General features: G+C 39.1%; 2 protein-coding genes and 2 long non-coding RNA genes across 6 annotated transcripts; all 4 read right to left on the bottom strand.

Moving 5' to 3' along the window:
* Window positions 1–3,635: 3,635 nt before the first annotated feature.
* On the bottom strand, window positions 3,636–8,063 carry LOC131003168 (uncharacterized). The gene is made up of 7 exons (XM_057929650.1): window positions 7,615–8,063; window positions 6,036–6,875; window positions 5,017–5,955; window positions 4,632–4,928; window positions 4,452–4,559; window positions 4,183–4,371; window positions 3,636–4,099 (listed from the first exon to the last, which is right to left on the bottom strand). Exons 1-7 carry the CDS (start codon window positions 7,633–7,635, stop codon window positions 3,665–3,667), a joined length of 2,829 nt encoding a protein of 942 aa, XP_057785633.1. The 5' UTR covers window positions 7,636–8,063; the 3' UTR covers window positions 3,636–3,664.
* A 2,684-nt stretch (window positions 8,064–10,747) lies between these two features.
* LOC131003167 (uncharacterized) lies at window positions 10,748–13,305 on the bottom strand. 2 transcript variants are annotated; one of them, XR_009094570.1, is made up of 2 exons: window positions 13,149–13,305; window positions 10,748–10,957 (listed from the first exon to the last, which is right to left on the bottom strand). It is a non-coding gene; the product is annotated as an uncharacterized LOC131003167 (long non-coding RNA). The 2 variants fall into 2 exon arrangements; XR_009094569.1 differs by lacking the exon at window positions 13,149–13,305 and adding an exon at window positions 11,555–11,670.
* A 1,714-nt stretch (window positions 13,306–15,019) lies between these two features.
* Window positions 15,020–17,577, bottom strand: LOC131003166 (uncharacterized). Of its 2 annotated transcripts, none has more exons than XR_009094568.1 (2): window positions 17,421–17,577; window positions 15,020–15,229 (listed from the first exon to the last, which is right to left on the bottom strand). It is a non-coding gene; the product is annotated as an uncharacterized LOC131003166 (long non-coding RNA). The 2 variants fall into 2 exon arrangements; XR_009094567.1 differs by lacking the exon at window positions 17,421–17,577 and adding an exon at window positions 15,827–15,942.
* A 4,561-nt stretch (window positions 17,578–22,138) lies between these two features.
* On the bottom strand, window positions 22,139–23,193 carry LOC131003165 (uncharacterized). Its single transcript, XM_057929648.1, has 2 exons — window positions 22,435–23,193; window positions 22,139–22,365 (listed from the first exon to the last, which is right to left on the bottom strand). Exons 1-2 carry the CDS (start codon window positions 23,056–23,058, stop codon window positions 22,288–22,290), a joined length of 702 nt encoding a protein of 233 aa, XP_057785631.1. The 5' UTR covers window positions 23,059–23,193; the 3' UTR covers window positions 22,139–22,287.
* Window positions 23,194–26,109: the final 2,916 nt, after the last annotated feature.

The following is a 26,109-nucleotide window of genomic DNA, read 5'->3' as shown; positions in this document are numbered from 1 at the left end:
GAATTTCTTTATTATCTGAAATTTAAAAGCATGTTAGGGAAATATTAAACTTTTTTCTAATATAATTGAATGTTTTGAACCCAAAAAATAAAGTATCCGCCAGAATATCATTAGAAAACGATAATAGCCGCCGACCCTACAAGGTCAGCGGCTACTGGTGTCGGATAATGATTTACTGGCGGATACTTCATTTTTCGAGCTTATTGTGATGTTTTGAACTTTTTAAACGTATTTTAATACTGTATTTTATGTGGTTTTATAGATGGAATTCGTGAGATACATATATGTGAGATACAACGGAGTCGTCGATGGTATACACTATGTTGGCGGGGCTACGGAGGTCCTTCCCCTCTTAAATGAAACAGTTGCGAGCCTGATATACAGCATCAACAATGTGCTGACAATGCATTCGTTGAGCCCGAACTATCAATTGTATTATTTGGCGACCAATCGATTTGGAAGGGAGACGAAATGCGTAATAAGTGAGGACGATGATGTGCAAGGCTTGTTGGAAACTGCCGAATATCCCATGGTGTACGTTGAGCACAACAACGACCCGGTCGAAGAAGCGTACATCCCTACTTTTGATTTTGGCCAGGCTTCGGGATACGGAGATGATGAAGCACAATCTAGTCAGTATGAGACGTCGTATCATGCTCGCGAGAGCGCGCCTCCAACACAGTACTTTTCATGGGATGGGCAACTGTTGGACGAATCCGCATGGAATCTGAATGAAATGTGCGGGAGATTCAACCAGGTGCGGACAGATGACGATTCTGATGAAGAAGCCGTACAACCTGAAGACGAAGCCGAAGAACCTGATGACGATTCTGATGAAGAAGACGAAGAATACGATCCAACGAACGAGTCGGGCACAGATTCTGCCGCCTCTGAGGATTTATTAGACGATGATCTGATAGAGTTCACGGCGACCGAGCGAGCAGGTTGGATCCGACAAAGTAGAACCCGTCACGGAAATCCGACGGACTCGACCGGTGAACTATCTAATTGGATAGTTCCGTTGATTCCAGTGGACGCCACGACTTCGCTCGTTGCTCGCGAGAGTGAGCTGTCCAGAGTTGCTGATTTGGGGAAGAACTCTTTTTACAACAGTAAAGAAGAATTGGTCCTTGCTGTTGGCTTCTGGAATATGAAGCAAGGGGCTGAGGCAAAAGTTGTACGCTCAGATCAGGGACGCCTCTATTACAAGTGCAAGCACTCTGATAAGTGCAAGTTCGATGTGCGTGCATCTTGTCACGGCGGAGGGATGTGGGGAGTGCATAAGTTTAAAGAGCACTCTTGCGAAGGGGAGTTGGGCATTTTGAAACGAATAAAGGCACATTCGAATGTGGTTGCAGCTTATGTGGAAAAAAGAATACGCGATGACGGAGAGGTCATTAAGCCGAAATCTATTATGTCGGAGTTGTTACGTGAATTTGGCGTCAGAATCAAATATGATGTCGCGCTGCGTGCAAGAAATCTCAGCTTAGAGAAGATATACGGTCGAATTGATGATTCGTTCCTTCTTCTGCCCAAATATTTGTATGCCCTAACTCAAGCGAATCCAGGCACCGTGATGGATTTCGAAGTAGACGAAAACAACCGGTTCAAACATCTGTTTCTTGCTCTTGCGGCTTCCATCACACCTTTCTTCTTTTCGCTTCGGCCAGTGATTGTGGTCGACGGCACACACTTGAAGGGGAAGAACAATGGCATTTTGTTCGTCGCCGTGACAAAAGACGCAAACGAGCAAGTTTTTCCGTTGGCATTTGGTGTCGGGCCGATCGAGAATGATGAGTCATGGAAGTGGTTCCTCTCAAATGTGAGACAAACTTTTGGTCAGCCCGACAACTTACTAGTTGTCTCTGATGCGCATGTCTCCATTGCTAATGCTGTGAAGAGCGAGTTACCAAATGCTACTCACGGTCTTTGCTACTACCACTTGCAGAACAAAATTAAGGGCTACGGGCAAGCTGTTGTTGAGCTTTTCCGCCAGGCTGCATACGCCTACACGGACTCAGAATTTTCACGTGCAATGTCGGCTATGGCTCAATTGAAGCCGGCGGCGTACGGGAAGTTGATGCGCGTAGGCCCTGAGAAGTGGGCACGATCACAAAGTCCGGTGACCCGTTATAGTTTTCTTACATCTAATGCTGCCGAGGCTTTGAATGCTCGTTTGTTGTGGGCCAGACGCCTTCCTATATGCTCCATGCTGGAGGCAATCAGGATGGTTCTGGAGCAGTGGTTCAATGACAGACTTGCGTCTGCGGAAGAGAGCGATGACCTTCTTACTCCAGAGGCAAAACAGAAGATAAGTGCGGAGATCTCAAAGAGTCGTCGCTACACTGCGAAGAGGACCTCCGAGAGAAAATACAGGGTTCGTGCTGGTGATCGTCGCTTCATGGTTGACCTTCAAGCGAAGAGCTGTGAATGCAATGAATTCGACCTTGACGGCATGCCGTGTTCTCATGCGATCGCAGCCATTACGTATGCTAAATCTATTTTATTATAAAATTACAGTTATTAGATGCCTACTAAATATTAGCTTTCTTTTCGCAGTGAGGCGAAAGAGCCAGTGGAAGATTACGTGGAAGCTTACTACTTGCGGAGTTCACTGGTTCAAACATACTCCGGAGCAGTAAATCACTTGCCTCCCTTAGAGCACTGGGAAATTCCGTTTGAAGTTGCATCTGATATTGTTTTGCCAAACCTTTCTCGGCGACAAGCTGGTCGACCAAGAGAATCTAGAATTCCTTCAGCTGGTGAGAGGCCGACTCAAAGGACCACAACAGCGGATGCATCAAGTAGTCTGGGAAAACGAGCACCCAAAACCTGTGGTCTATGTGGCTCGCCTGGCCACACACGTAGAGCATGCAAGGGTACGGGCTGGGAGCAGTAGCTTAATTACCTTTTAAATTAAATTTTGATGGATATTGTTGTTGGGAGTATTGGATACTGATTGAATATTCAGTAGAGCTAGTTCATTCCAGTAAGTGATGTTCTGAAGTTGGGAGTATTGGATACTGATTGAATAAATTTCGAAGCGGTTTCATTTGCATAATATCGATGAACTAGCAAACACCATGGAATACTCACTATCCGCCAGTAATTAATGGTTTATCACTAGTAGCCGCCCAACAATAAACATCAGCGGCTACTGGCCGCGGATATGTATTTACTGGCGGATAGAATGATAATTAGCGGTTTTTTGATGTTTTAGAAGCTATTGTGTTGCCTGATTTGAAATATTTGAAGCATAAAACACACGCCTTTAGTAATGACCAACATGGACATGTCTTAACAATTATGAGTTGAAATTATGAATGAGACTTTGGAGAAGTGAACAATGTTTTATATAAAAGTTTAGTTAATAGCATAAAACACCCAAAGTATGCTTTTTTATGCATTAAACTATCAAATAAGACGTTTAGCCCAAGTAGCCGCCAGAAATTAATTACCCGCCGTGATTAGCCGCTGAAATGTTTTCAAGCGGCTACTGCTTGCGGATAATTATTTACTGGCGGCTAGTTTCATTAATCATCTTATTTCATAATTTTATCTAGGATGCAAGTGGAAAATCATAGAAAAATACTCAAAAAGATACTGCAACCTCTAATCAAAACGTCATTTGCATAATTATCATTTAAATGTACAAATACATAAGCTATTTCGGTGCGGGGATGCAAAACTCGTAGATGCTACTGCCTATCTTGCGCCTATAGTCGGCGGCGTGCCCATTGCCCCACGCAAGGCTCGGCGAGCCTGATATCAGACGCTCCACATACATGCACGCAAAAACACCGGAGCTGCATTGATCTGGCTGCTGAAACTGCTCATTCTCGTCGGCATATTGGATTTTCAACCTTCGCCATTGGAGGTTTTCCAACGGGTTGTCGACAATCGTGGTCCTTGCGAACCACTGGGACACTTCAAGCATCTTACCCAACAGGCACTGCAGCGGATATAGGGCGGCGATCACATCGAAGCGCGGCTGCGGCATGGTCTTGAACAACTGCGAATCGAAGATGTCGCAAACTCCACTCAGCAAATCCACTCGGCATGTAATGTAACGTCCACACACATGTATAGGCAAAATGAGCTGCACGCGCAAATGCAATTGGTGAAGAGGAAATAAAAAATGAACTACTCCAACATATTGATACTGTAGATATATATGTGTACCGTTGTGGCATTCATCCAATCGCCATGAGTCGAAGATACCCCCTGCCCATGCACCATATACATCTTCTTGGCATGCGGTTGCCACGTAGCAAAAACTCCGTCGGAATATATAAACCGCCCTTCTGCCTTCGCGGGAAACATTTCCCGCCACGCTGACTTCAACTGCGTGAATTCATCATTGAAATATTTCTGCAGCAATTAAACATTATATTAAAAGCATATTTGATTATAATTCTGTATCCAATAATAATATTTAATTAAATGCTTACGAATAACTCTGTATCCAATACGATGGTGGTCCTCGCATCAACACCGTCTATCAAGTCATCACCCCTCATCAACCTCGATCTCATCGTCATCATGTAGCAATCAACAGCCTGCACGTACTTAAATGTTAGTAACAAGTGACCAGACTTTCATGATAACAACTGATTCATAAATTAACCAACATTGGACGAGAGGTCCCTCCTCGTGTTTTGCATAGTGGTCCAAAAGCTCCACGGGAGAGGGTGTTCGCTCTCTGCCACCGACATCGTCCGGTAGTTGCCACGGTTGCCAGCTTTCATCATACGGTCAAACCCGTCAACATACTGTGAGTCGACGGGTCTCGGCACGGCGCTGTGCACGTATGGTGATCGAAGTGCAGCCGACGGGTTCCGTTCTCGGCGACTTCTGCGTGGAGCCTCCGGTGGACAAATACTGAGGGGAACAGCAGCTACTGCCTCAGAAACTGCCTCAGAAACTCCCTATAATTCACATAAAACAACGCAAGTTAAACAATGTTGACATAATTTAAATTAAATGACTTGTAAATTTAATGCAACGACAACATACCCCTCTAAACTGCTTCCAATACTCGTGCATCTCATCTTGAGTCAGGATCGGAGCCGAAGAACGGGCCGGCTCAAAAGGGTATGCTGAACTCGTGCCCGGCTCAGCCCACGAGTAGCGTGGCCCGCCATAAGAACTGGACGCCTCGAATGTGGGCATGTGGTGGACACCCATGTGCGGAGTCTGCACATGCCCAAAACTAGTCGGGCCACCAAACGGATCATGCTGCCACTGCGGGGTGTGCATGGCATCACCAGTAGTCTGTCCCACCTCTCGTGCAGGAGACTCATGTGCAGGGGATTGGTGATGCGATGGGGCCTCTGAGGATGTAGGCTGCGCCGGATCGGAGTCGGGCTCGGGCTGGGGCTCGCGTCTCCTGTCAGAGTGAGATCGTGGAGCAGGTCTGGGCACGTGAACATCAGTGCTATGCGAGCATCGGCAACGCATAGCATCGAACTTGTCCTCGAAATATCTCTTAATCCTCCTGAACAGGCTGTCCTCCACGGTCCTCGCGACCCGTTCCTCACTCTCGCGCATCATGTGCTGCATGCGCTGCCAATCCTCCTCGCTCCACTGTGAAGGTGCAGGAGCATCCTCGTGCCTAGGCCTCGGGGCTCTGTGACTGTGAGACCTTCGACCAGAATCAACGGGGTGATCGCCCCCAATGCTCTGATCGTGATGGCTGCTGCTCGATGAGGTGTCCACTATTTGTCCCCTCGGGCGCTTGCCAGTATCCTGTCTCATGTTGCGACGCCGAGGTTGATGCTCAGGAGCATCCTCGTTGTGGTCCCCACCAGTGTAGCGCTGCCGAGGCTGCCTATGACCAAAGACTGCCGGCTCTGGTACTCGAACCCCTATCCCGGCATTGACGCCTGCCACCGATAGCCAGTAAGATGTCTTGGCCTCGTACTCATCGGGGACCATCTCCCATATCCCGTTCTCCTAGAAACAAAAAAAATGTAGTCAAACATTAATATTCATAAACTAAAATAATATTAACAAATAAACAACTAAATTATTACCGGAGACTCAAAATAACTCTGTAACCCATCCAACTTGGTCTTCACGAACGTCCACCTCCGAAATCTAGGGTAAACCCCCGCATTGCATATGGCTATGGCTGGGCCCAAATAGGGAATTTTCTCAAGACCCCAAATGAATAGGGCCCAAGAAGGACCGTAGAAGTGATACTTTTTACAATCCTTTTTGATTGTGCTGTGCTTCAACCTGTAGTTCAAGCTTCTATACGCGCACGATCCCCAAGGAAATCTGGAAAAGGTCGGCAAATCATCCACCAGCTTCCAAGTCCAGGACTGCACGGGTCGGCGCACGTCCACTCCTAATACAAATGCGTGTAGCACCAACAAGTGGGCCACACGGAGGTACAACCCGCCGTCGGTGTCAACCACTGGATTGACGGTGTCGAAATATATATCCGCCAGCTCCCGCACTGACACCGGTTGAGAGCGGCAAAATTGTCTAAATGTATGAGCCCGACTAAGATCGTGCTCAGCCTCGGGGTCAAAAGGATCATCCCCAAAGGACAATCCTGTCACGAGAGCGAAATCTCTCGGAGTAAACTCAACGTTCCTCCCGTTGATGTAGAAGCAGATCTCATCATCCTCATCGTCTCTCGTGATCTTAAGATGACGAGAGACAATATGGTGCAATGCAGCATTGCACTTCTGGCCCGGCTGCCAATCCAACATCATCCCAAAGCACCCATGCCTGAACGTATTCTCCAGTGCAAAACCGCCAATTTCGTTTAGTCTCGAGACTACTGTCGATAGGTAAGTAATATTGTTGTACGTACTGATCTCAACTGCCACACGATTGATTTGCTCGCGCCTCGAATAAGGGACCTATTCAATACAAAAAATAACTCAATTTACAAAGCATAATGAATTAACAAACATCAACTAATAATAATGCATAATTAACTATTAAATTACTAGAAACATAAATAAAAAAATATAGAACCACAATAAACAAGTATCCGCCAGTAATTAATTTTTTTAAGAAGTAGCCGCCTGGTGTTTTCAAACCCGGCGGCTACTTCTTAAAAAGATTAATTACTGGCGGATATTAGGTAATTATGGTTCTATATGTTTTTATTAGTATGTTATAAATTTTTAAATTCTGAATAACCAAAAAAACGTTATTATTTTATGCGTAATACAGTAAAATTAACCTAATGATCTAAATAGACGATTAAATATATCTAAATATGCTTCAACTAAATAAAAATTCTAACAACACTGAAACTATACTCAAACTTGTAACAGCACTCAACTACACTATATCTAACATATACGAAACATATAAATAAATCTAACAAATACTATATCTAAATCAAAATTCAATACTATACAAAACATATGAAAATTCGAAACATATAAATTGTAACATACAAACATATAAATTCTAACATAATGATTCTAACATAAAAATTCACCCATATACAAAACATATAAAAATTCGAAACATACAAAACATATACTTACTTAAAAATATACAAAATTCGAAACATATACAAAACATATAGATTCTTAACATATAAATATATCTAACATATACAAAACAAATAACAAGTATACTTACTTGGTTTGAAGAAGAAGCCATGGCGTGAATTGTGTAAAATATTGTGTAAATGGGCTGATTTTTTCCTTCTCTCAAGTGGAGTGCGGCTGATTTGAAGAAGAGGAACCAAAACAATGGATTTTTTCCTCCAGCGGCTGATTTTTTCCTTCTCTCAAGTGCGCGGCTGCTTCTCTACTTCTTAACCCTAATTTAACATAAAATATTGTGTAAATGGGCCCTACCCAATTTATCTCTCTTATCAAAGCTTCAATTTTTTCAAACAAATCCCACAAAAGCCGTGCCCACTCAATTCTAGCCGCCCGTGACTTAATTTGCTGCAAAGCCTATAGATTCCCACCCTATAAAGCTTCACCCTTGCCGGTTGAATTGTCCAATCACAATTAAATTAGCTTTAGCTCTTCAAAATTGAAAAAAATACAACAACCATTAATTGGAACGATAATAAATAAAATTTATATATATTGTGATATCAAAAGCAGTAATAAATGACATGGTACTATTATCCGCCAGTAAAAAGTATCCGCTAGAAGTAGCCGCTTAGGGTTTCTTTCACGCGGCTAATTCTAGAGGATACGAATTACTGGCGGATAATTATATGGTAGGCTCTCTAGTATTTTACTGTTTCATAATATATGATTATATATTATTTTTATCCAACATTTTCTATTATTTTATGCGTTAGGCTATATTAATTCATGTTAAATAAAATAAAATAAAAAAATCGAGACTTATTACACCACTATAATCCAAATTTGTCTAAATAGAAGCCTATTATGTATTTCTACTTCATAGAATATATTTTAAAAAAAGAAATACAAAATTAAGGTAAGTTTGTGTATAATAAAACAGTAATACGAGGATGAAAAAAATTATACTTTAAGTATATTTGGAAACAAAAAAAAATTATGAACCAAATGTATACATTATCCGCCAGTAAAACATAGCCGCTAGCATTAGCCGCCGGGTTTAAAAAACCCAGCGGCTAATGCTAGCGGCTATGTTTTACTGGCGGATAATGTATACATTAGGTTCATAATTTTTTTTTGTTTCCAAATATACTTAAAGTACAATTTTTTTCATCCTCGTATTACTGTTTTATTATACACAAACTTACCTTCATTATTTTCAAACTTAGGGCATTATACGTCAATCATCTTACAATAATTGCACATTTATCTGGTTTTGTGCATTTTTAACTACCTATCTTACACATTTTCTTACACAATTGTACTTGTGTAAGAAAAGTGTAAGAACTTTTACAAAAAACCAAGCAACCCATCACCATCAAGTGTACTTTTCGGCTTTGACTTTCAAAGTGGGTAGTTTTGCAAGACATTTTATTGATGTGGGTAGATTTAATTCCAACCCAAAAAAGAATATAATGTGTCAGTGTGTGCGTCCGTACAATATATATAAGATTGAAATTAACATATATACTACTCCATTAATTAAAATCGAAGTTTGGGTGCATTGAAAATGGAATTTTGGGATGCCAAAAAGTGAGTGCGACTTGGGATACCAAACAAAATTCACCGACACGTTCTTTTCATCTTAATTTACAGCTTGCATTGGGATAGATTTTTTAAATAGATCAAGAAAAACAAAACTTCCTACACCCAAAGTTAAATAGTACATATTTAAAATATAACTATTATTCCGATTTAATTTTATTCACTATAGTTTACTAAATGGTCAATAAGATAATTATGCTGTAAATAAATACTAATGTCATTCATGCATGCATGTCATAGATATGTGTAGGTGAATTTTTAAATTTTTTTATTTTTTTTATTCTTTTGTAATATCGCATATTTCTATATTCGAACTATATAATAAAATATCGGTGGAACTCAAATCCGTTATCTTTAACTTATAAGTGAAGGTAGCTGATAAAATTCTGATAACTTAACTGTAGTCTGTATAATGAGATTATGAGAGTTAAGTACGTAATTTTATTTAATCTTATATTTAATTTTATTTTGTGGTACGTACATATATTATTACTAGAGTACGTTTCGCGTAGGGGTTGGGGTTTGTAATTATAGCTAGTCTTTTTGCGAGTCGATAGTAATTAAAGTTGGTACATATAGCCAATTTTTCCATGAATATCTATATATATCTAGGAATTAAATATACATATACATACTCCAACTGTATTTGTTTGCTTGTCCTACTCCTAGTCTTCTGCCCACTTACTTATCAGAACATGCAATAATGGATAACATTATATACCCTTTTTTATTTGTGTTAAATGTCAATTATATTATATATGTACTATAAAGTACTTCTAATTAATTGTGAAAAGAATTGTTTTATTTGTCACGTCAATAACCCATTTACCCTCCAACGTCCATTTCTCTTAACAAATTGTTGAACTTCAAATCCTAGATAAATGCTTTTCAGGCCTAATAATAATAATAATAACAACAACAATAATAATAATATAAAAAATAATAAAATTTGAAGATGAATGGAAAATTTGAAATGTTCTTGGTGGAACATGGAATTTGATGGATCTTATAAAACTCACATTTCCCAAACTACACCTTTTTTGAGAATTTTCAGCCTTGACTTTAGCAACTTTTAACATTTTTCAAGTACTCATTTTTATTTTAATTACACAAATAAATGAAAAAAATTTAAAAACTGCATAATAATAGAGTCAAATCCAGGGTTTCAATCTTTAGACATTAACCACTTACTATTAGGCCAAAACACACACATTAATACTCCTTTCGTTTCATTAATAATTACTCGTTTTTCTTTTTCATCTGTCCCATTAATGATTGTTCAATACAAAAAAGAAACCTATTATCTCTCGTAAAAAATTATGGGTTCCACTATGTTCCATTATTTTATCCTTTAATCACTCTTCTTTTTCATAATAATGTCGAACAATAACAAGTCATTATTAGTGGCTACAAATTAGTCGCTCTTTTTATCTTCTCATATTAGTGGAGTTTTAATTGTCTGATGTTTATTTTCTATTTTTTGAAAGAATGTGTCACACCCCAATTCTTGAATGAATAAATATAATCGAGGTGCAACTAATTCATAGAAATAAACAAGGGAAATACCTTGTTAAAACCCGAAATAGGATAGAAAGTCGGGCTATGCCCCTTTGGATCACAAGTTTTGTTTCATGCTTCTGACAACCGACATTCATTGGCATAAATTTAATAGTAAAGAGTCTAAGCTCGGTCAGGTATATCATTTGAAATTTAACATAAAGATCTTAAGTTGGGAAAACAAAAGACTGATATGAGTAATTGCTACAGCGGAAGTCTAACATAGGAATTTAACTCTAGCCTCAGCTCCGTCCCGTCAGCACCGGCCAGCCAACCTGAAAACATTTGAAAGTATTTTTGGGCTAAGTACTAATGTACTTAGTGGGCATGCATTTTCTGAAACATCTCATATTTTAATAAAGACAGTTTATCCAATCATATTTGACATGACTTAGAAGGTTTTAAATTGAAAGAACTTCTAAGCATGTTAAAATAATTTCTTTCATTTGTGCGCACATGTCACACTCCCTTTCCGTTACTCGCTGTGATCCCGGACCTTTTAGCCACCGACGGATCCATTACTCCTGCTTTACTTGGACTGAGGGCGTAACCCAGCCAAGTTCCCATTTGGGACCCAATGCTCCGGAACACATCCCGTCGAGCACCCTTATAACGCCTCATACATGATTAGTGCCCGATGGAGATCAACCCACCAGGTCAGCTAATAGGTGTACACAATTCTCAAATAACGTGTTAGGTCAAGAGAGAACCTCGATCGATTCATTGTTGCGAGCCTTAAACGGAGCAGAGTGCACAAAATATTTTATTGGATAAACAGTTTGCATTTAATAGAATAAACAATTTGCATTTCATTGAAACATTTAGAGCTTAATAACTCAATCATACTTTATACATTTGGAAAGTAAGCCCACCTGGTTAGGCAAAGCCTGAAGATCATAATCACATATAAACCTGTCTTGGGAAAGCAGCGCTAATCCCCCTGGTCACAAAGCCTACAAGAAATTCTATTCTTAATAGGTCTCGTAAAGCTAACTTAAAGTCTTAGTGGGTGCACTTAACTACTATGATTTATCACGCCGGGTTTTCAAAAATTTAATGAATAATAATTGAAAACTAAAATTCTTGAGTTAAGGACACCGACAATATCCTTACTCGATTTTCTTAAATAATTGGAATTATAAATAAAACCAATTAAATCATAAATACTTTTATTGCAAAATATAATGCAATATCATGTCATGCTTAGCATATAATAAGTAATTTACTTAAAATATGCACATAATAATAATTTAATATTATTATGAAAATTATCCTTTAAATAAATTAATCAAACTAATAATAGTTCAATTAATTAAAAATAAGAAAGCTCAATTTAATTAAACAATAATAGGGCCATCTATTAAATAATTGAATTAAGGCCCAGCACAATTATTAAAACCAAGAGCCCAACTGATTTAATAAACAAAACTCGGCCCACTAAATAAAATAATTTCGGCCCAATAAATCGGCCCAACTGCAAGCCCTAAGCCCAAACCAAATTCCTCTCCCTTTTCTTCTTCTCCTACAGCCGCTCCCCTCCCCCTTCATTCTCGTCTCTCTCTGTTTTCACAAAACACACACACACACACAGCCCGCTGGCGCCGGTGACACCGCCGTCGCCTCTCCACCCTCGTCCCTTCCTCCACCGCCTGACACCCCCACACAACGCAGAACTCTCCCTCTATCTCAAAGCTCACGACACGCACAACGCAGCCACGCAGCAGCACGGCATCGCCCTCAACTCCGGCGACATCGCCGTCGAGCCGCCCTCTCGCCCTTCAACCTTCCTCTCTCTCTCACAAAGCTCCGTCGCTGCGGAAGCTCGCCGGGAAGCAGCGGCGAAAAGCCGCCGTCACCCACTGCTCTCCCCTCTCTCCGTCCGTGGCCGATCAACAGCAGCCATGGCCGCCGCGCTCTGGCCTACCTCTGCTAAACCCAGCTCCGACCAGTCCCAGTTCCCGATGGTCGACGACCCCCAGGCCGCCGCCGCCCTCTCCTTCCCCGTTCTTCACCGTGGCTAGGCAGCAACGGCAGAGCCGCAGCGCCTGGCCTTCCTCTCTGACTCCAGCCGACGAGTAGCAGCCGGAGTCGCCCGCAGCCTCCTCCCTTCTCTCCCTCTCTGTGACAGTGGCGGACCACCATCACCACCACCGGACGGACAGCAGCGATGAGCCGCTGCCGCCTCCCTCGACTCGACTCAACTCCAGGGAACACACAAACACGACAAGCAAAAATCAAAGCTCAAAACTCCAGCTTTCAATATACAACAAATCTCTTCTTTCTTTCTTCTTTAAAAAAAAACAGTCATGCTTGTACATAAATGTATACACGTATATAAACAGAGTGCAAATGTAATGTATTTATGGGTGTTTTCCTTGTTAGGCAGTTGAAATTCTTATGACATGATCTGGGTTTCTTAGACGTAGTGTAAAATGAGGTAAGTAGGGAGCTTTAAAAGAATGGCACCTTTAGGAATTTCGTATGAAATCTGGAATGGTTGGCTGCGCGAATCTGTCGGACTGCTCGCTCTTGAAGTTCAGTCCGGGCGTTGGAACGGAAAAGAGGAAGTGCGTGAGTTGAGAGAAAATAGTTTGGCTATCGCATGAGTGAACTTTAAAGAGGAGTTAGGCTTTGGGCTGCTGAAATGAGGAAGGAATGAGGAAGGAAAACATATGGGCGGCTGGCACAAGCTAGTGAGGCGTTGATTTGAGGAATGGGGCGGCCATGGGTGTAGGGTGGGCGGCTATAGTTGACATTGGTGGCTGTTGGGCGGCTATTAGACATAGGGTGGGCGGCTGTGGTATTTATCGAGTAGGTGTAATTAAAACTAAGGCCCAAAATGAACTAAAATAAAACTCCAACACACATTTATAATTAAAGTCCAACATAGATTTTAATTTAAATCTGTAAAAATCAATATTAATATATGTAAAATATTTCACATATACACATGCTCATATTTAAATTAATATGCAAATGCACAAAAATTTAAATAACTAAAATATTTACAAAAGCTTTTGAATTTCATTTTTGTTGGAATTAAATAAATCATTTTTTTCATTTTTCCGGCGTAAATCATCCTAATCTAAGTTTAAAATAAATTCTAAACTTAATATAAATAGGCGGGGTGTTACATTCCTACCTCCTTATAAAAATTTCGTCCTCGAAATTGCATATATGGTATTCTAGTTTGGGATACTAGACTTTCATTATCAGTGCGGCTACATAGCTTGATTGTTATCGCATCTTTCTAATTGTGAGAACACCATGTCTATAGTCTCGAGAACTAGTGACAACCGAACTCATTCTAATCATATTATGCTTATCGTGATGGAAGAAAAATCTTATTGTGGCAACTACATAGTGAGAGTCTCTATATATTGTGATGACGCTCTACAAACATTAAAAATCTAAATTGACAATCACCGAGATCATAGTCATGTGGGCTGGCCAGACCCTGCACAACGAATCACTCAGTCAAATGGGAGCTTCGCCCCCAATCATGTCAACTTCTTATTTCTTATAAAGCTCTAAGTCAACTTCTAACTTAAAGCACTTACTTCTAAGTACTTCAATCATAAATCATTGGTACCATATAGGTCCATTCTATGTCGTTCTAGCGGTGCTATCACGACTAACATTCTTAAGACATTCTTGGGTGGTTCTCAAACAGTTTGTAAAAGAATTCATCATTCTAATCATATAGGCAGTGAATCTAAAATGATAACATAAAGCTTTCTCATCATTTATTCATACATACATACATATATTTGCTTTCTTTGAAAATTTGAGTCATATGGACATTAAATGTCCCTTTCATGAAAAACTTTGCTTATGCCGGAAAGATTCAATGAATCTAACTCGACCATACATACATACATACATTGATTCGTTAAGGGCTCGGGTTGTCCCAAACACGAAATACATTCATTGAGTCGTTATGGGTTCGGGTAGTCCCAAACACGACAAAAAGCATTCACATAGCATCGTAAACATAAGGCGCACATTTTCTTGAAAACTTTCATAACATCTGAAATACATATATGTATATTTTTGAAACTATTATCGTACCTTGGTTGCGGCAGTGTGACGGTGAGCTGAGTACTACTGACATTCTTAGAAGTCTAGAGATACTATTCTAGACTCTACATCAAAAAGCTTATGGTTATCAGAAAATGAAAGAAAACTCATGCTCTGATACCATTCTGTCACACCCCAATTCTTGAATGAATAAATATAATCGAGGTGCAACTAATTCATAGAAATAAACAAGGGAAATACCTTGTTAAAACCCGAAATAGGATAGAAAGTCGGGCTATGCCCCTTTGGATCACAAGTTTTGTTTCATGCTTCTGACAACCGACATTCATTGGCATAAATTTAATAGTAAAGAGTCTAAGCTCGGTCAGGTATATCATTTGAAATTTAACATAAAGATCTTAAGTTGGGAAAACAAAAGACTGATATGAGTAATTGCTACAGCGGAAGTCTAACATAGGAATTTAACTCTAGCCTCAGCTCCGTCCCGTCAGCACCGGCCAGCCAACCTGAAAACATTTGAAAGTATTTTTGGGCTAAGTACTAATGTACTTAGTGGGCATGCATTTTCTGAAACATCTCATATTTTAATAAAGACAGTTTATCCAATCATATTTGACATGACTTAGAAGGTTTTAAATTGAAAGAACTTCTAAGCATGTTAAAATAATTTCTTTCATTTGTGCGCACATGTCACACTCCCTTTCCGTTACTCGCTGTGATCCCGGACCTTTTAGCCACCGACGGATCCATTACTCCTGCTTTACTTGGACTGAGGGCGTAACCCAGCCAAGTTCCCATTTGGGACCCAATGCTCCGGAACACATCCCGTCGAGCACCCTTATAACGCCTCATACATGATTAGTGCCCGATGGAGATCAACCCACCAGGTCAGCTAATAGGTGTACACAATTCTCAAATAACGTGTTAGGTCAAGAGAGAACCTCGATCGATTCATTGTTGCGAGCCTTAAACGGAGCAGAGTGCACAAAATATTTTATTGGATAAACAGTTTGCATTTAATAGAATAAACAATTTGCATTTCATTGAAACATTTAGAGCTTAATAACTCAATCATACTTTATACATTTGGAAAGTAAGCCCACCTGGTTAGGCAAAGCCTGAAGATCATAATCACATATAAACCTGTCTTGGGAAAGCAGCGCTAATCCCCCTGGTCACAAAGCCTACAAGAAATTCTATTCTTAATAGGTCTCGTAAAGCTAACTTAAAGTCTTAGTGGGTGCACTTAACTACTATGATTTATCACGCCGGGTTTTCAAAAATTTAATGAATAATAATTGAAAACTAAAATTCTTGAGTTAAGGACACCGACAATATCCTTACTCGATTTTCTTAAATAATTGGAATTATAAATAAAACCAATTAAATCATAAATACTTTTATTGCAAAATATAATGCAATATCATGTCATGCTTAGCATATAATAAGTAATTTACTTAAAATATGCACATAATAATAATTTAATATTATTATGAAAATTATCCTTTAAATAAATTAATCAAACTAATAATAGTTCAATTAATTAAAAATAAGAAAGCTCAATTTAATTAAACAATAATAGGGCCATCTATTAAATAATTGAATTAAGGCCCAGCACAATTATTAAAACCAAGAGCCCAACTGATTTAATAAACAAAACTCGGCCCACTAAATAAAATAATTTCGGCCCAATAAATCGGCCCAACTGCAAGCCCTAAGCCCAAACCAAATTCCTCTCCCTTTTCTTCTTCTCCTACAGCCGCTCCCCTCCCCCTTCATTCTCGTCTCTCTCTGTTTTCACAAAACACACACACACACACAGCCCGCTGGCGCCGGTGACACCGCCGTCGCCTCTCCACCCTCGTCCCTTCCTCCACCGCCTGACACCCCCACACAACGCAGAACTCTCCCTCTATCTCAAAGCTCACGACACGCACAACGCAGCCACGCAGCAGCACGGCATCGCCCTCAACTCCGGCGACATCGCCGTCGAGCCGCCCTCTCGCCCTTCAACCTTCCTCTCTCTCTCACAAAGCTCCGTCGCTGCGGAAGCTCGCCGGGAAGCAGCGGCGAAAAGCCGCCGTCACCCACTGCTCTCCCCTCTCTCCGTCCGTGGCCGATCAACAGCAGCCATGGCCGCCGCGCTCTGGCCTACCTCTGCTAAACCCAGCTCCGACCAGTCCCAGTTCCCGATGGTCGACGACCCCCAGGCCGCCGCCGCCCTCTCCTTCCCCGTTCTTCACCGTGGCTAGGCAGCAACGGCAGAGCCGCAGCGCCTGGCCTTCCTCTCTGACTCCAGCCGACGAGTAGCAGCCGGAGTCGCCCGCAGCCTCCTCCCTTCTCTCCCTCTCTGTGACAGTGGCGGACCACCATCACCACCACCGGACGGACAGCAGCGATGAGCCGCTGCCGCCTCCCTCGACTCGACTCAACTCCAGGGAACACACAAACACGACAAGCAAAAATCAAAGCTCAAAACTCCAGCTTTCAATATACAACAAATCTCTTCTTTCTTTCTTCTTTAAAAAAAAACAGTCATGCTTGTACATAAATGTATACACGTATATAAACAGAGTGCAAATGTAATGTATTTATGGGTGTTTTCCTTGTTAGGCAGTTGAAATTCTTATGACATGATCTGGGTTTCTTAGACGTAGTGTAAAATGAGGTAAGTAGGGAGCTTTAAAAGAATGGCACCTTTAGGAATTTCGTATGAAATCTGGAATGGTTGGCTGCGCGAATCTGTCGGACTGCTCGCTCTTGAAGTTCAGTCCGGGCGTTGGAACGGAAAAGAGGAAGTGCGTGAGTTGAGAGAAAATAGTTTGGCTATCGCATGAGTGAACTTTAAAGAGGAGTTAGGCTTTGGGCTGCTGAAATGAGGAAGGAATGAGGAAGGAAAACATATGGGCGGCTGGCACAAGCTAGTGAGGCGTTGATTTGAGGAATGGGGCGGCCATGGGTGTAGGGTGGGCGGCTATAGTTGACATTGGTGGCTGTTGGGCGGCTATTAGACATAGGGTGGGCGGCTGTGGTATTTATCGAGTAGGTGTAATTAAAACTAAGGCCCAAAATGAACTAAAATAAAACTCCAACACACATTTATAATTAAAGTCCAACATAGATTTTAATTTAAATCTGTAAAAATCAATATTAATATATGTAAAATATTTCACATATACACATGCTCATATTTAAATTAATATGCAAATGCACAAAAATTTAAATAACTAAAATATTTACAAAAGCTTTTGAATTTCATTTTTGTTGGAATTAAATAAATCATTTTTTTTATTTTTCCGGCGTAAATCATCCTAATCTAAGTTTAAAATAAATTCTAAACTTAATATAAATAGGCGGGGTGTTACAGAATGAGATTGAACCAATAAAGGAGCATTGCAATTTCAATTATAGTCATGAATTTACAAATACTGTCGACGTTTGTGAAATCAGACTTCTAGCTAATAAGGGGAGCAACTTATTACATACATTGAATTTGTATTGTATGATATATATTATTAGCCATGTTTTTTTCTTTAGTAAATTACTCATTGTACTAATAAATTGAGAAAAGCGAATTGAGCCATATGTTCATTTGATGAGCAAAACTGCTGACATAGAAATTTTATTGAAGAAAAACAAAAACCCTTGAGAGCACAGGCGCAAACAAGGGGAGTCCGGAAAAACCAAAACCAGAAAAAGACAAAAAAAACCCAAGCGAAAGGAGAAAAAACAACAAGAACGAACAAAAGACGGGACGGGGCCGCAAAGGGTGACAACCGAGGCCGAGCAAAGTCCACGCCAGATCCGTCCCGGGTAGAGCACAAAACACAAGTACAAGCGCCAGAGAGATCAAACGCCAGAGGCGCCAGAGAGATCAGGCGTCCGAGGAATCAACATTTGATGAGCAAAACCATGATAGGAAAAGTAGCCACAACTTCAATTTCAAGACATAAGAAATAAAAATTCAATTATTTATAGGGTTATACACAACTTCATTTAGAATAGATATCTCTAGCGCTATAAAGAAATTGCTTTGATTCTACATGCTCCAAAAGTGGCCACTTTCCCAACTTTTGAATCCCCTCCCTTTTATTCTGTATAATAGCTACGTAAGATTCAAAGGGGATATTTTTCTCTCTTCTTTTTCCCTTTCCCTAAAAGTATACCAAAACAAATAGAATTTTAGGTCTTACTCAGATTTATATATTTTTTAAAAAAAAAGAAGAAGAATTTTAGACTTATCCCAACTTTTAGTAAACAAGATGTTTGCTATAAATGTGTAAAGTTTATACCTTTGGGTAAAAAACAAAAAGAAAAGTTCAAACTCCACAACTCTTCCATTCCCACATATAATAAAATAAAATAAAAATAAATATTTTATACTCGTATATTGGATACATTTCTGCTAATTTCACTAGTGGGCCGCTTGGTCCCTTCTTGAAGCCCAATAGTAGCTCAAAGCCGACTGCGCTATTGTAAATATATATTTCGGCTTTTTCAAAACTGTTGGGCTTTCATCAAAACCCGTGCGAAACTCACTTACGTTGCTACAGGTCAATTAGGAACACAAATTTATATCGTTAAATCAATTTTTGTCATTAAAATTTGTGTAATATATCATCTAAATTAGTACGCCCGATGCAATGCACGGACAATGATATATACTATTTAAAAAAAATTAAATTATGTAAAAGTATAAAAATATTATTATTTATAAGTTAGATATGTATAATAATAGTTACATTTATAGATTATAAAGCAAATAATTTAAATAAATCTTATTTTGAGCAAATAACATTAAACCATCAATATAATAAAATTAAGGGTTAATGGCACCTAAATTACTCAACTATTTCGAAATTCTGGTTTGGGTACCATACTTCAATGTCTGTAAAGTAAAATACTAAAGTATTAATTTAATCTGATTTAGCAACTCCGTTCAGTTTCCGGCAACTTAATTAAGTGAGTACGTGGATGTCGGAGAATCCGATGTGGACTCACCGGCGCTTAAATGAAACACAGTCATTTCGGTCATTGTGATACGTCGTCGTTTTGAACAAATAACGAATTTCTTCTTTTAAAGGAAGGGAACCCTAATTTCTTCACATTTCCCCCTAACTTTTCTATGAAAACATGGAATAGCGAATTTGAGGAGTCAATGTCGAGCTCTAGCTCATGTGGCGGCACCTTCAACGCAAGAGCAAGTCGATGGTTGGGGCGTCCTAAAATGTGTAAACATGGGTTGGCTTTGATGAGGACCTCGAACACTCCCTTGAATCCTCTGCGTCGTTTCTATTGCTGTAGTCGTCATGGGGTTAGTTCAATTGTGTTTTTTTCTCTCTCACTTTAGCACAACAATTATTACAGCAATTGTGTTTTTTGGCGGTATGTAGTCAAATGATGATTGTGGACTATGGGAGTGGGTGGATCCAGAGTTGACGGAGCACTACAAAGGATGCATTGAAAACTTGAGAATGCAATTGAGTATGGCAGATGAGCAACTGGGGCAGGCAACAATGTTGGGCACCTTCAACCGGGATAGATTTGACCACCGACAAGAGGAATTCCAGTCCACTATGGTGGAGCTTCAGTTAGTGAAAGCGAAGAACGAGGAACTTCAAGCTATTGTAGATGGTCAAGATTTGAAGCTTCGAATGTCCAAATGGTTTTTCTGCTTTGTTGTAGTGGTTGTTTCTTTTTTGTTCATGATTAAGTAACTATTGAAGTATGTAGTTGTAGTATTTTGAAGGCCTTCGAAGACTTATAATTGTCTTAATTTTGTAAATTCTTGTATGGCCTATGATTAGTAAACCCTTGTTGTATCTTAGAAGACTTTAAATGCCTTCAGTTTGGTTGTTATTAGACTACTTATCCATTAACCCTAGTTTATATGTTACTTTCCTAGCTTACAATTCCTTCATTTTAACAAGCATAAATAATATTTAAGGGTGTGTAAACACTGCAAATATGAAGCACACAATCTGGAACTAAAAGCTAAATATTCAATAAGTGAAAGCCAGTAAGTGATATGATGAAGTTGAGTTACATAGAACCAGCTAAGCATCAAAGTATTTCAAGCTAATTTGTTGCTCAGTGCAGACAAAACCCCAAAATAACCGGCTACTATGCCGCAAAATATACAAAAATAACATGTTTGATTCACAAATCTTGGGTTGAGGCTCCTTCATTCCTACTTTCTTGAGTTTTTGCTACTCCGGTGACAACACTTTCTTGAGTTGTAGTCCCACCATCTTTGGTATTTGAATTTCTTGGCTTTTTAAACTTTTGCAACAACATGGTTTTCTTGGATGAGGTTGAACCCTGAAAAATGTTAGATATTTTAGAAACAGTTCACAAATGAAATGTTCATAATACAATCCCTTTATACAACATAATACAACAACTTACATGGTAGAAGGAATTTCCAGTTGCCTCATTCACGTAAACACCAATCCCTTTAAGAGCTGCCCCTCTGCCTTTGTATTGAGTGGATCCACTTTTTTTCTTCATTTGAGAGTGTTGCTCAGATGCAGCCTTTTTCCTTTGCCCTCCATTTTCCTTGCTTCCTTTTTTAGTTGCACCATCTTTTGAAGGCATTCCTCTTCTCCGCTGTCGTATATGTAAACAAAGCAATTGTTAATCTATTCGACGAAGTCCTAACAAAGTAGCATATTATCAAAAGATGGCAATGTACCTTGTTAGGGTTCGGGTTTTCCAGGGCTGCATTAGTGCATTTCCTTTTGTTGTGCCATGTCTGCTTGCAGTTGCTACACGACATCATAACTCCATGTTTGGTCATCCTCCCTTCCTTCTCCTGAGGTGCTCGAACCCGTTTTTTCTTGGGACGTCCAGGCATTCTTGTTTTAGGTGGTGGTTTCACCAAATCGCCCTTCACTTCAGGCCACATCTTGTTCCCAACAATGGGTTGGATACCAAATTCATACCCCAAAAGATAGGTAGCCACAATGAAGTAATGAGAAATAAGATCAGCGGGATCACGATCCATGTATCTAATGGCAGCGCAAGCATGCTTGCAAGGGATACCACTTATATCCCATTCCTGGCATGAACACTTGTTTTGCCCATTCATACTTGTTTTCACATGCACAACAAAGGTATCACCTTCATAATGCACCTGTAAGGTATCATTCATGGATGGAAGTGCTATGCAGTATGCACTGGCCATCACATTTCTCTCCAATATTTTTGAAACATTTGGAGTAAGTTTACTTGTAACAGATGACATGGCTTTGAATTTTTCTACCTGTCTAACCATCAAAGATGAACGGATTTCCTCTAACATATGAATTACATGCTTACCTCTAGCATTTAAAATGTACCCATTGAAACATTCACTTATATTATTATCGACGCTATCACTTTTAGGTCCAGTGGATATGAATGCCTTACAGAATTTTTTGGTGTCCCTTGACAGGAAATCTTCATGCGCCGCGGCACTCTCTTGCTTCAGTTCCTGAAGTGCAGCCTTGAACTCCGCTTCATGGGTAGCATACACAGCCCTAAAGAACAAATTCTTAAGCGTTTGGCCCTTGTGATCCTTCTTTCAATTCATGTATATATGTCGGGCGTAGTTCCGGTGTTCAGCTTGTGGAGCCAAAATGGCCACGGCATTTTGCAATCCCTACATAGAATGAAAAAAAGTTAGATCGATGATTTGCAAGACAAATCTAAATTAGATGTATAAGAGTACCTTATGTTGATCACTGACGAAGGTCCAACCACTGCCATCTTGGATATCCAAATCCTCCATAAGACATTTCAAAAACCAAGTCCAGCAGCCTTCATTCTCGGCCTCAACAACGGCCCAGGCAATCGGAAACATACCATTGTTTCCGTCCTTGCCAGTTGCGCATAAGAGATGACCGCCGAGATAGGTTTTCAAAAAACAGCCATCAATACCTATAACAGGCCGACAACTGTTTTTGAACCCCTTTCTCAAGGCACTCAAACCCACATATAGTGCTTTAAATACACTATCTCCTTGAAGAAGAAGCTCATATCTGCCCTCCCCATCAACCCTTCTCAATTCAGCAATATAGTTTTTCAGTTGCCCATAATGCTGCTCTATTGACCCTCTCACCAATTCTTGTGCAAGTCTCCTAGCCTTGTATAGCCTGTCTTTTGGTACCCTCACCTTGAACCTCTGTAGAATATCTGCCCCAAGATCTTTCACACCTAAATTGTATCTAACTCTATACACATTAACGTACCGTTTTGCAATCCACTGTGAACTTAGCAATTTATTACTCATTGCCTTAGGACAGTTATGGTCACCATGGTAACTTTTTATCATGAAGCTACCATTACCCTGCATAGAGCTTGCAAAAACTTGCTAAGGGCAAGGAAGAGTACACTTTGCTAATAGCTTCTTCTTAGAAACAGCCCTAAAGTGAATGTATCTACCATTCTCAATTGCCCAAGTGGTTAAAGCCTCTCTACACTGCAAACCATCCTGAAAGTGCATACCTATGACAATTTCAAGTTTGCCACTTGGGGTCATAAACGAGTCTTTTCTTTCTCAATTTGGGTTGAAAATCAGAATCACTCTCCTCAGACACATATTCATGTGTTTCATTCTCATAATCAGACACATGTGTGTGCTCTATCTCGGCTTCAAACCCATCATTCACATTCATCAAATTGAAAACATTATCTGCTGTTTTTAATTTCTTCCTCAATTCAACATTTTCTTCATCAGAAATGTAGTCTAAATCACGAAGACAAACTTCTGACAAATCAGTTTTACTAGGTTGGTAGTCTTCGTCACTACTCTCACCCCAACACTCCATATTTATAGCATCCTCAATCTCAGAGAAAGTGGAATTGTCTAAATATCCCCAGTCATCTACATCTCGGGGATATTCACCCTCACCCTCCCCTTCACTGCCATCAACCTCAGTCTGACTACCCTCGCAATCCCCCTCACTGCCATCAACCTCAGTCTGACTACCCTCACAATCCCCATCACTGCCATCAACCTCAGTCTGACTACCCTCGCAATCCCCCTCACTGCCATCAACCTCAGTCTGACTACCCTCACAATCCCACTCACCCTCCCCATCACTACCCTTAGCTTCACCTAAATTACCCTCTTTAACAGGCACATTTTCCTTAGGTTGTTCACTGTTATCAGTAACATATGTGGTTTTTACACTACCCTCAACACACACTGTCACTATCATCTGCTTACCCATTGCTGTTAACATATTCAAGACACCACTATCATCTATGATTACTTTATGTGTTTGAGTGGTAGGGATGCGATAATAAAGGTTTTCCCAGGAGACATAACCTAATTCTTTCACGTAATCAACGAGATCAAAGTACCCAAAAAGATCGGGGTCTAACCCTATTTTGGTGACAAACGCCCCTCCCATATAATGTTGTTTTCCTTCTTTGTTTATGAAGTGACCACCATGGCATATATGCAAACCAAATTCAACACTGCACGAGATTCACACAGACAACAAAAAATCAAATAATGGAATTTCCAACATTTGTGCAGGCGAAACCTAAAAATCTAAATTAAAAAATGCACATTAACCCAAAAAAAAAACAACTACAGTACAACCATAAGAACAGTAAACCCTATCTACATTATTAAAGTCGAAGAAGGCGACAACACAGACTTTCCAACAAATATAGTATAATATGAATAGGCGACAAAATATTCGACATAACTATAAAGGAATCAAAGAAGGTACCTTTTCGCCATTTTTAAGAGCTTGGGACCACTTCCTCACAAGTTTATAGACTTCCACTCACAATGTCAGATTTCCACTCACAATCTCAGATTTCCACTCAACAAGATTGTTGATTTTCCAGGCAATGGAAAGGTCAAGAACCATGAAACGATGGGAAGATGAGAGAATTTTTTTTGGGAGAAATAAAATGTATCTGTGAAGACAAGATTTTCGGGTATTTGGCGCGCCTTTTCGGTGGCCATCTGTGTAGGAGAAACGACGTCGTCCCAACATAATGACACTGGGACACCACACGGACGCCAACTGGGCACCAACTTGCTTTAATTTGGACACGTATGCATATTTCCAATTTTGCCCTTGCCGGAAATTGAACGGAGTTGCTAATTCAGATTAAATTAATACTTTAGTATTTTACTTTACAGACATTGAAGTATGGTACCCAAACCAGAATTTCGAAATAGTTGAGTAATTTAGGTGCCATTAACCCTAAAATTAATAGCAATCAATTAATATAATAATTTTAGGCTCTTAAAAGTTTCAACTATATTATTATTAAAGTTCATATTTAAAGCCCAAAACTAATTAAAAAATCAGGAAAAATATGAATGAATAATATAAAAAGAAAATATAACCACACATATGTTTAAATAAATAAATAGATAATCCATACACATAATTAAATAAATTTATATAGTAATATTTTAAATTCTAATTTTTAGATATATAAATAGTTTTTTATATAAAAATTCATAATTAAATTAATACAAATTTTATTCACCTTATTTGCATTAAAAACTACTATAATTTATAAATATTTAAATTTAAAATAATTATAATTAAGCAATTATGTAGACTTTGTTAAAAGGAAAAAAATGATATTTACCTTTTTTTCACCAACAAAAACAAAATTAAAAAAAGAGTATGTTGTTCAACATTAGAGATAGGGAGAACAAAAATTAATTTTAACACTTTAAACGATCATAATTTATTCATTTTTTATAATTTTTTACATCGAATTAAATATCTTCTCGTAACTTTAATTCAACGTCCATTTTGAGTATTTTTTTTTCATGAATCGAAGTTAGCAATTTTTTAAAAATAATTAAAAAAGAAAAAAAATAGAGATAAAATTTGATGGGAAAAAATTAAATGAGAAATAAAATTTGGCATTAAAAAAACTCCTCTTTTATACTCCCTCCATTCCATTAGTACTATCTCATTAGTTTTGGGCACGAAGATTAAGAAAGAGTGTTGTTAGTATATAAAATGAATTGGTGGAAGATATTTAATGATTATTATTTTAAGTGACTTGGTGTATTGTTGGGTCCGCCGTTAATAATACTCCAATATAGTATTTTAAATAATTAATTTTTACTAAAAAACATATTAGACATTATTAATTGAACGTTCCAATATAGTAACTGGAACGTCTAATGAGACGAAAGGAATATTATATATAGATACGTCAGAGAGTCCAATATTCAAATTTTAACTGGTACTAATTACTCATTTGTAATTTTGTTGGTGTTTAATAGTGATTTTTGTTTCATTATATACTCTAATAGATGTTTTTATCTAATGGATTATGGATTCTCAGTTGATTTGCATTTGAATAGTGGTTTTTGTTTTTCTAATTATTTATGAAATGTGGAAAGTTGCAT

The sequence above is a fragment of the Salvia miltiorrhiza genome, unplaced genomic scaffold (assembly GCF_028751815.1).
Source record: "Salvia miltiorrhiza cultivar Shanhuang (shh) unplaced genomic scaffold, IMPLAD_Smil_shh fragScaff_scaffold_79, whole genome shotgun sequence".
In the NCBI taxonomy this organism is placed as follows: Eukaryota; Viridiplantae; Streptophyta; class Magnoliopsida; order Lamiales; family Lamiaceae; genus Salvia; species Salvia miltiorrhiza.
The sequence above is the reverse complement of the archived record's forward strand: the minus strand, read 5'-3'. Positions and strand labels throughout refer to the sequence as shown.

Bases quoted from the DNA above. Each gene is read 5' to 3' on its own strand.
- LOC131003168 (XM_057929650.1), bottom strand. From the start codon at position 7,635: ATGGCTTCTTCTTCAAACCAA. The intron at 5,956-6,035 runs GTAATAATTTAG...TTTTGTTTCTAG, and splicing joins AGAGTTATTTTGAGTCTCCG to GAGAACGGGATATGGGAGAT. The intron at 4,372-4,451 runs GTAAGCATTTAA...TAATTGCTGCAG, and splicing joins TATTGGATACAGAGTTATTC to AAATATTTCAATGATGAATT.
- LOC131003165 (XM_057929648.1), bottom strand. From the start codon at position 23,058: ATGCAGGGTAATGGTAGCTTCATGATAAAAAGTTACCATGGTGACCAT. The intron at 22,366-22,434 runs GTACTCTTATAC...CATTCTATGTAG, and splicing joins TCGTCAGTGATCAACATAAG to GGATTGCAAAATGCCGTGGC.